Genomic DNA, 10,423 nt, shown 5'->3' with positions numbered 1-10,423 from the left:
TTGGAAACGTAATAAGATTTCCTTTCTAATGGTAAGGTTTTGAAATGTCAACTCAAACTTTATTACAATCATTCTAACATGCTTTTATACTTGTTTCTTGTATGAAACTTGACAACGTGATTCACATGCTATATTTAATCGAGTCGTATTGAGCCATAGGACTAATTGAACACATTTCACCCGACCTTGTGTCGTAACCGGTTAATTGATATAACTTACTTGTTTAGGTCAAGGCTAAGCAACTTTCATGCACACGTTTACTTGTTGAAGTACCTTTATACTCGTGCACTCGAGGTGAGATCATGGTCCCACCTTTTCAACAACTTTTATACTTTTAAATCGTGGGCTGAGAAAACATATACTTTGTTACATCTTGTACTACTTACTTTTATGTTTTGAACACAAGTGTGAAAACAAACATTCCACGTGCGAGTTAGAACAAAAATGCCTCAATTCGATTATCATTAGTTACACTTGCAGGGTGTAAGCGAGAACTTATATTGTGTGGCCATACGGGTTTAACAAACCCTCATTCGGACGGTTCGCTACCGTTATGCGGATGAAATATATTTTTGTGTTTTAGTGCGGGTTCTAGCACTGTGTGATGGGGTAACGTTGGTTAAGTTTTGATAATTGAGTGCTCGCGTATAACAACACTTTTGGAATGCAAATGATTTGGATAATCTACGTTATGGAAATACAAAATCTTGTGGTTCAAAGACAACATTTAATACTTACTAAACCTATGATTTCACCAACGTTTTCGTTGACAGATTCTTCTATGTTTTTCTCAGGTCTTGCACGATATGTGATACATGCTTCCGCTCATTATTTGATACTTGCATTGGATGTCGAGTATACATGCTTTTCATGGAGCGTCTTTTGACCTTACTTTAAACTGTGTCGCCTAGATTTCAATCGTACTTATAACGTTGTAACTTAACTTTTGGTTGAATAATTCTTGTAAACTTTGAAACAATCTTTATTTTGAAATGAAGGCGACATATTTTGGTAAAACGTTATCTTAAAGACTTATAATCAGGTAATGGGACCCACGTAGCCGACGCCGTCACTTGACGATTTGTCGGGGTCGCTACAAGTGGTATCAGAGCCTTGGTTGTAGGGATTTAGAGTTCATTTGTGTCCACCCCGAGTCATAGGGTACATAGGTGAATCTAGACTACAACCGGCATATAGACTGAAGTAGGAATTACTTGACTATTTGTGCATTTATACTCGAACTCTTCAATCATATCTAACTCGTATTCGATCTTGATCTTACGTTGATAAATTTTGTTGACGCGCCACCTTGACTTTATGAGGTAATGTTAAATGCACATGAGAATCAGGGTAATATAATTTCCGGGATTATATTACGGTGATTCATATGGACATTCCGACATTATGACATAAAGAATTTAAGGCGAGTCAAGGAAAAATTTTCTCTACAACATCATTCCCTATCATGATTAGTATTATTGAGAATACTAATCAACGATATTCTTGTGTCTTGAAGGAACAATGTCTCCCCGTCGCGGACCACGTAATGAAACTTCCGAACAAGCTTTTCAACGCATGATAGCCACCGCCATAGGTGCGGCTATGGCTAGTATCTCCTCCGACATCAATAACAACCACAACCACAACAACCATGGAGCCGGTAATTCAAACGAGGGTTGCTCCTACAAAACTTTCATGGGGTGCAAACCTCACACCTTCGATGGGACCGGAGGACCGGTTGTGCTCACCCGATGGTTTGAGCAAACAGAAGCCGTTTTTAGCATAAGCGGTTGTCGGGACCAAGACAAAGTCAAATATTCCACCCACACTTTTGCCGGTATCGCCCTCACATGGTGGAATACGTATGTGCTGTCGGTGGGTATCGATGAAGCCCACACACTCTCATGGGCCGACTTAAAGAAAAAGATGATCACCGAATACTTCCCGCGCGAAGAGACCCGTAAGCTCGAACACGAACTAAGAACTTTAAAAGCGGTCGGGAATGACCTAAAGGCATATAATCAACGATTTTCTGAGCTATCCTTGATGTGCCCAAACCTCGTGACCCCCGAACCTCTAAGGGTTGAACTTTACATGGATGGTCTTCCCAAGAGCATCAAACAAGGAGTAATGTCATCCAAACCCAGTAATCACCAAGAGGCCCTGAATATGGCCCGTCAATTGATCGAAACGGTAGACGAGATTGAAGTGCCGGCACCTAAAGCCGAGGATGAGTCGGGTGACAACAAAAGAAAATGGGAAGCCCCCCAATCGAGTAACTACAACAACAACTTTTCCAAGGAACCTCTCACCCCCGTCGGCAAGAAAAGTTATGCCGGGACACGACCTTTTTGCAACAAATGCCACAAGCATCATTTTGGTGAATGTGGCAAGCTAATTTGCCATCGGTGCCAAGGTAGTGGTCATATTGCCAAGTATTGTGGAAGTACCGCCCCCGCCACTCAAAAGGGGCCCGGCGCACCAAAGCCGAGTATTTGCTACAAATGTGGCCAATCGGGTCATTTTAGGAATGAATGCCCAAAGAATAAAGCAAAAACCAACGCGCGCCGTTGAACTTACAACATCGACACCTAGGATGCCCGAGACGATGATGGACTAGTCACGGGTACGTTTCTTCACAACAAACCGTATATTTCATACTCGTTCGATTCGATTACCGCTAGACGTTTTACAACCAATACTTTGACTTGTACTCATTACCTTCCATCTTTTCCCCTAGATACTATTTAGGCAATTTAAGCGACCAACGGAAAAATATTGTGTGCCTATAAATTTTATTGGAGGAAATACGTTAAGACTTTTGACTTGACACCTATAGAACTAGGGAGCTCGGAACCTATTCGTAAAAAAAAAAAAAAAAAAAAAAAAAAAAAAAAAAAAAAAAAAATGTTTCCCCATCACCTTGTATAGATTATTGTGAACTGAGTAATTTTCGGTTGGAAACCGATACCCTCTCCCTCGCATCCATGACCTCATGATTATTTGCACGAATCCCGTATGTTCCAAATCGACCTCCGTTCCGGTTATCATCAATTGGGGGTTAAGTGAGACGATGTCTCCTAAGCCACTTTCCGAACTCGCAACGTTAGTTGTAAATCTCTCTTAGTACCGCTTGATTTATTTAGGGCTCGCCCGTATCCATAAACCTCTTGAACCGCGTATGCAAATTCATATAGACTAATCTGTTATCGTATTTATAGATGACATCTTAACTTATTTAAGTAAAGAAGAAAACGAACAACATCACCATCTTAAGCTCGAACTTTTGAGAAAAGAGCAACTTTATACCAAATTCTCCGAGTGAGAATTTCTGTTGAACGAAGTCCAATTTTCTAGACCATGAAGTTAATGGTCAAGGAATTACAATCAATCTCGAAATCAAGCCACATGTAATCAGGAAACTCTCCCAACTCAGACTTGTATTCGTAAAAATCTTAGATCTCACCGGTTGTTACCGAAGATTCATTTCTGACTTTTCTCGTATTACACGACTTTAATCTCTCCGCGATCGAACCTTGAGCGTGATTCTTCACACCAACATTTCTAGCTAAATTCGTACAACACCAGATGGGACTCAAATATGGAAATATTTCTACTTGGACGCCGAAAGGCATACTCCCTCGACTCGAAATCAACGGGACGGAAATTCGTTATTTTGCACGAAGAATTCGAATACTAAATTGTGGATCCGATCAATATTCTTGTCATCACGTACCACACTACATACCTCTGTTATTTCACCGTTACCGTCTGATATTACTGGAAATTAAGATAACACACAATCCAACGATACTTCACTCTTCTTTGACTTAACGCCCTTGTGTTTCTGATAATCGGTCAACTATTATTCAACCCCGAACTATACAACTACGTGTACTACCTCGTTTCTCTTTCAGACTTCAACTTTTGACAACTAGAGGCACGTTATAGCAACCTCGAGATGTAAACTCATCCTATTCTAAGTCCTCATTTCACTACTATCTTTACCGTTCGCATTTCCGTTTAAAGGAACTCCTTGTAACATTTCTCCATGGATAGAGAAACTCCTCATATTACATAAGTATTCGCCACGAGGGTGAATAGTCCTAACGAACATTTTTCGAACCCTAACTAACTTGTTCAAACGTATCTTAAGAGATTCTATTCCAACACGGTGTATCTTTGTCAATTATTTTGTATCGAAATACTCGTTTCACTTCTAGTTTTACAAGAAGCCTCGGGACCGCGTTTAGACATGAGTACCGCGTACCATCCACAACCCGACGGACCGAACAAACATGTGATTTAAACCTTGGAAACCATAATACAAGTTTGTATTACCAACTTCAAATTTACTTGAGAAAAGTATTTTCCTTTAACCGAATCCTCGTACTACAATGATTTTCATTCAAGCTTTAACGTCACTCCTTTTGAAACCACATGTGACCGGAAACGTCATTCTCCCTTGTCGAACCAAGTAAACGATGATCAATTCACCGGGGCCGAGGTTGTTCATGAGCAACCGAGAAAAAAAAAAAAAAAAAATTTATTCATATTCAGGTAAAACCCTACGCGACTCGTAATCACCAAGAGCTACGCCGATGTTAGACGTAAACATTTCAAATTCCACGTGGGAAACCGCGTCACGTTAAGAGTCGCACCTTGGAAAGGTGCAATCCGTTTCGGGAAACGTAGGAAGCTAAATCCGCGATATTTTGATCCTTTAAATTCTTGGGGTGTTTTGGACCCGTCGCTAGCCGTTTAGACTTTTCCGACTCATTTTGAGTCTCCGTTTATCCTACATTCGATGTATCAACTCAAAGACGTGTTTTGCGAAACGAGAACTTGTTATCTCCTTTGATGAACTCACTATCGACGATAACCCTCACTTTCTATGAGGACCGGTTGAAACCATAAATCGTGAAGCCAAACCTTAAAACATCGTATGATCCCGACCGTCAAAATTCGTTGAAATACCCTAGAACGTACTTCTCCCTCACTCGTAGAATTGGCAACGCAAGATCTCGAGGAAGATTCAACAACTACTACTTCCAACTAAATTTCGGGACGAAATTTCTTTTGAGGTGTGGATAATGTAACATCCCGCGTTTTTCCGTTAAATTTAATTTTAACACCGTCTTTTTTTTTTAACATAATCTTTCGTATTTAAATTCGTAGTTTCCGTTGACTAACGTTCATAATAATTCCGTCATTTAATTATAACATCTCTCGTTAACTTGCGTTTTAAAAATATTCGATCGGTTAAATCCCGCACCCGCTTTGAAACTCGAGGGACCGGAGTTGCCAAATGGGCAAACTAGTTGACTAGGTCAACTAGTCAACCCATTTCTCCACCATTTCCATCATCTCCCTCTCTCTCTTTCTCTCTAGCAAGAACACACACAAACCCCAACTTCATAGAATCATCATCTAAATTCGGATCGGGAAGCAAACTTCAAAACAAATTACATATTCGTGATCCTCTCATCATCCTCTTCGATTTGGTACCAATTTCATCCATTTTGGGTAACATTTCTAAAACTCTAGATTTCTCTAAATTCGTGTTTTTGACTTGAAATGGTGTTAGTTAGTGTCTATGGCTCGTGTATAACATGAATATATGTTTTGTTTGCTCGATTCGTTGTTTTGAGTAACTAGTTTGAACATTTGAAATGGGTGTGCTAAATCTTTGATTTTGGATGAGTTAATGTTGTTAAATTGTTAAAGTTCATGTTTTAATTGTGTTACTAGTATCACTAGCTTCGTTTTGATGCGTAGGTTGATTAAGGAAACTTCAAAAACATGAATATTGATTTTTGCGGATTGTGGTTAGGGTTTGATAGACTTAAAACGAGCTTTTAATGTTTCGAATGCCATGAAATGTTATTAGTAAGTGTTTAGTTTTAATGTATGCTTCATTACCTTCAAAACGGCATATCGTATGTGTAAATTGGATTCCCGAATCATAAAATACGTTTTACGAACTTGAAACTTTGAAAATAAACCCTTCTTGATCAATTGACGAGTTTTCGGTTATAGTAATTGATGTTTGTGCTTGTGAAAGGTAGTTAATTGTATTCCTTGTCAAAAGAGCTTTCCAATGATATAAGATGCGTATTCTAAGTGTTTACGGTTTGCGTTTTGTGCTAAATTGAATTTTGGATCAAGGCTTGAACTTTTGAAACTGACCAGGCACCAGACCACGTTATTTGTCGCGCCGCGGAGCAATTTGTCGCGCCGTGGCCCAAAGGGTGATTTTAGAACATGTTTTTCAGGCTTTCTGACCTTCAACATAGGCATTTGTCGCGCCGCGGAGCAATTTGTCGCGCCGCGACAATTGCCTGTTTCATCCGAACTTCAGCAAACTTGTTTTGGCCATAACTTTTTGACCGTAACTCCGTTTTCGATGAATCAAATATCGTTGGAAACGTAATAAGATTTCCTTTCTAATGGTAAGGTTTTGAAATGTCAACTCAAACTTTATTACAATCATTCTAACATGCTTTTATACTTGTTTCTTGTATGAAACTTGACAACGTGATTCACATGCTATATTTAATCGAGTCGTATTGAGCCATAGGACTAATTGAACACATTTCACCCGACCTTGTGTCGTAACCGGTTAATTGATATAACTTACTTGTTTAGGTCAAGGCTAAGCAACTTTCATGCACACGTTTACTTGTTGAAGTACCTTTATACTCGTGCACTCGAGGTGAGATCATGGTCCCACCTTTTCAACAACTTTTATACTTTTAAATCGTGGGCTGAGAAAACATATACTTTGTTACATCTTGTACTACTTACTTTTATGTTTTGAACACAAGTGTGAAAACAAACATTCCACGTGCGAGTTAGAACAAAAATGCCTCAATTCGATTATCATTAGTTACACTTGCAGGGTGTAAGCGAGAACTTATATTGTGTGGCCATACGGGTTTAACAAACCCTCATTCGGACGGTTCGCTACCGTTATGCGGATGAAATATATTTTTGTGTTTTAGTGCGGGTTCTAGCACTGTGTGATGGGGTAACGTTGGTTAAGTTTTGATAATTGAGTGCTCGCGTATAACAACACTTTTGGAATGCAAATGATTTGGATAATCTACGTTATGGAAATACAAAATCTTGTGGTTCAAAGACAACATTTAATACTTACTAAACCTATGATTTCACCAACGTTTTCGTTGACAGATTCTTCTATGTTTTTCTCAGGTCTTGCACGATATGTGATACATGCTTCCGCTCATTATTTGATACTTGCATTGGATGTCGAGTATACATGCTTTTCATGGAGCGTCTTTTGACCTTACTTTAAACTGTGTCGCCTAGATTTCAATCGTACTTATAACGTTGTAACTTAACTTTTGGTTGAATAATTCTTGTAAACTTTGAAACAATCTTTATTTTGAAATGAAGGCGACATATTTTGGTAAAACGTTATCTTAAAGACTTATAATCAGGTAATGGGACCCACGTAGCCGACGCCGTCACTTGACGATTTGTCGGGGTCGCTACATATGAGAGAGCAGGTGGTGTTATTAGATATAGAATAGTGATTTGAATAAGTGTGGAGTGTTTATAGAGAAGCAGGAAGAAGAAAAGTAGTGAAGAAGGATCGATGTAGGCGATTTAGGGTTAGGGTGTAACCACGGCATGTTACAGTGCATAATCGCAGTGTATTATTGCTTAATGAATCACAGTACATGATGGGTAATTATATAATAAAAGCAATGGACTAACAGAGCCCTAAAGGGAAACTAGGTGGCAAGGCCCAATACAAATGATATACGGGCTGAGCATATAGTCTAACGATAGCTTCACGAGATGGATTAAAACGTTTCTGCATTTTTACATTTCCTCAAATCATTGTCAAATGATCTAGAGGCCAAAACAGATGAACACTTTCGGTTGAAAATGATGATTAACGAAGCTTTAGTTTCTGATGATGATCATGTTTTAGTGCTAAAACCCGAACCCAAAATAGTCTTGCCTTTATTCGAGTTCAACCTAGAATTGCCTCGCATCAACACACAATCGCTGCTGACCAGAATGGGCCAGCCCATCACGCAAAAAAATAACGGGCCCAATATCTGGAAGTCTAATAAAATAAATCTAGTGGTCTTTCATTACACACTTTTGGCGCGAAATAAAGCACAGAAGAGTCTGTGTGTTCAAAGTCTGAAAACCCTAGAAGTACCACAAAATCACAAAAGGTAAAATTGAATGGATCCAGTAACGATTGAACGCGGTGTCAACGAAAGCGATTGTGAGAGAGAGGAAGACGAAGAAGCCACTAATCATCTCAGAGATCGATTCCGTCTTTCCACTATTTCAATCGCTGAATCCCAAGGTAATTAGTTAATAATCAGTATATACAATTATACGTGCATTCAATTTGTTTGAAATGATTGATTTATTTTCATGTTTTTGCCTCAATACATTTACAGCTAAGGAAAATAACATGGAAATTTCTCAATCTGTTATCGTTTGCATCGCCGATTTAGCCTTCAAGTATACTGGTACCACCTCTCATTAACACTTACTCATTTTCCATTGTTATCGTTCACACTCAATTCTGGTGAATGAAATAAGTGACTGTAGGTAATTTTATGGAGTATATAATTTAATTGATTTAAAATTTTATTTTTGCTGGTGTTAGTGCCTTGTGATGTTGATGTTTGTATTATGTGCATTGCAATTTATTATTCAAAAGAATTATATGGTGTGTTTTTCCTCTTTAATTAATTGTTACTCAGTACTACATTTAAGGATTATTACATGGACTTCAATTGGGCAAAAAAGTGCTATGATTATAAAGAACAACCACATTTTAAGTTATCGTGTTTGGTACTTTGTTTCTGAACAACCATCCGAGGCAGTACGTTTTATAGAAAAGAGCAATATAAGAAGTTTAGTTGGCTCATTGTGCTAGCAAGTTTGTTTCTTAGATTTGAAGTGTTAAATGGAGTACTATATTTTGAAATAGCCATCCAAAGTAGTTTTGTAACAGTGAGTAAGATGCCTTTCTTTTGTTGTTGTTGTAGTCCTCATATCTTAAGATAATACAGTTTCAGTTCCTGCTCAGAAGTAAGATCTGTTAATTATGGTCAAATTGTCAATTCTTTCCAGCTTTAAGTGATGACTAGCATTTGCTGCAGTATAAAATCTTGTTCCCAGGTTACATACGATTCTTTTTCTCCTTAACTTGATGGTTTGTGAACATTGATGTTGGATAAATGGGTCAAAATGACCTGCTTTAATTGATTGTTTGTTCTGGTAACTATATGATTAACATGGTTGGCTTGAATAACACTTGATGAATGTTGAATTCTGTTGGAGTCTTGGATAAGTATGTGGCTTTCTTTATCTTTTACCATTTCATGGCGATTATCTTAAATTTTGTCTTGATTGTTGCTCGGGAAGATTAACTATTACTGTTTATGTACCCCAGAACAGCTGGCAGAGGATCTTGAGCTGTTTGCACATCATGCTGGTAGAAAGTCTGTGAATATAAATGACGTCATTATATCTGGTATGCATATCAATCCCTGTTTAAAGTGAAGGTGACAATTTTGACCCGGAGCCACTTTAGACTGTGTTTTATGTCTAAATGGGTCAATGGGCTAACCTAAAATAACAGGTCAGTCAATGGGTTGAAAGTCATTCGAAATGTAATCAAATTTGTAAAAACCTCTGCTCTAGTGAAAAATGTTAGCTCAATTTCGTAGTATTGTACTGTTCTTATGTAATAACATATAGCACACTAATCATAAATTCATAATAAAGGAAAAAGTAAAGAAGTAAAAAAGTGTTCATGGGTGGGCCAACTGACGTAACCTGTATTTACAATCACTTAAAAGACCTGTGTTATCCATTTTGCCACCTATAATCTAAAGCTTTTTATGAGTTTTTTTTTTATGTCTATGGAACTCTACATCTGAAGTTCGTTAGATGGATTTGCATAATTTGGTTTCAGCACACAGGAACAGAAATCTGGCTGAATCATTGAGGTCGTTTGCATACGATTTAAAAGCAAAAGAGCCCCAGTCTGAGAAAAAGAGGAAGAGAAGTACTAATAAGGAAGACAAAGCTCCACCCTCGGTTCTTAACATCGATCCGTAATTGCCATACATTCTCTATTATTGGTATCTAAAAATAGTTTCTGCTAGCATCAAATGCTTATCATCTGGTGCTTAACTCCTCAATATGGATATGGATGGCTTTAAACATTTTCCTAGAATAGAACTTGATTTGGACTACAGATATGACGTTAATGGTTTTAAAAATAGTAGTCAAATTAAGCATGTTGTTGTTAAATTTGATTAAAACAATTACTCAGCATTACATTTAAGTCACTTTTGTTTTAAGTTATTTGGCAAATCAACTAATTCAGATAACCTGCTTGAAACATGATAAAAAT

The 10,423-nt window shown here is 38.0% G+C and overlaps 1 protein-coding gene across 1 annotated transcript; it reads left to right on the top strand.

Moving 5' to 3' along the window:
* The first annotated feature begins 8,154 nt into the window (after nucleotides 1-8,154).
* Nucleotides 8,155-10,146, top strand: LOC139857058 (protein MHF1 homolog). The gene is made up of 4 exons (XM_071845767.1): nucleotides 8,155-8,353; nucleotides 8,451-8,522; nucleotides 9,455-9,535; nucleotides 9,980-10,146. Exons 1-4 carry the CDS (start codon nucleotides 8,227-8,229, stop codon nucleotides 10,123-10,125), a joined length of 426 nt encoding a protein of 141 aa, XP_071701868.1. The 5' UTR covers nucleotides 8,155-8,226; the 3' UTR covers nucleotides 10,126-10,146.
* The last annotated feature ends 277 nt before the right edge of the window (nucleotides 10,147-10,423 follow it).

Source organism: Rutidosis leptorrhynchoides, chromosome 7 (genome assembly GCF_046630445.1).
Source record: "Rutidosis leptorrhynchoides isolate AG116_Rl617_1_P2 chromosome 7, CSIRO_AGI_Rlap_v1, whole genome shotgun sequence".
In the NCBI taxonomy this organism is placed as follows: domain Eukaryota; kingdom Viridiplantae; phylum Streptophyta; class Magnoliopsida; order Asterales; family Asteraceae; genus Rutidosis; species Rutidosis leptorrhynchoides.
The sequence above is the reverse complement of the archived record's forward strand: the minus strand, read 5'-3'. Positions and strand labels throughout refer to the sequence as shown.

What these genes read in the sequence shown, in the direction of transcription:
- LOC139857058 (XM_071845767.1), top strand. Translation starts at nt 8,227, where the DNA reads ATGGATCCAGTAACGATTGAACGCGGTGTCAACGAAAGCGATTGTGAG. An exon ending in TTCAATCGCTGAATCCCAAG is followed by an intron (nt 8,354 to 8,450) that starts GTAATTAGTTAA and finishes ATACATTTACAG; the next exon opens with CTAAGGAAAATAACATGGAA. An exon ending in AAATGACGTCATTATATCTG is followed by an intron (nt 9,536 to 9,979) that starts GTATGCATATCA and finishes ATTTGGTTTCAG; the next exon opens with CACACAGGAACAGAAATCTG.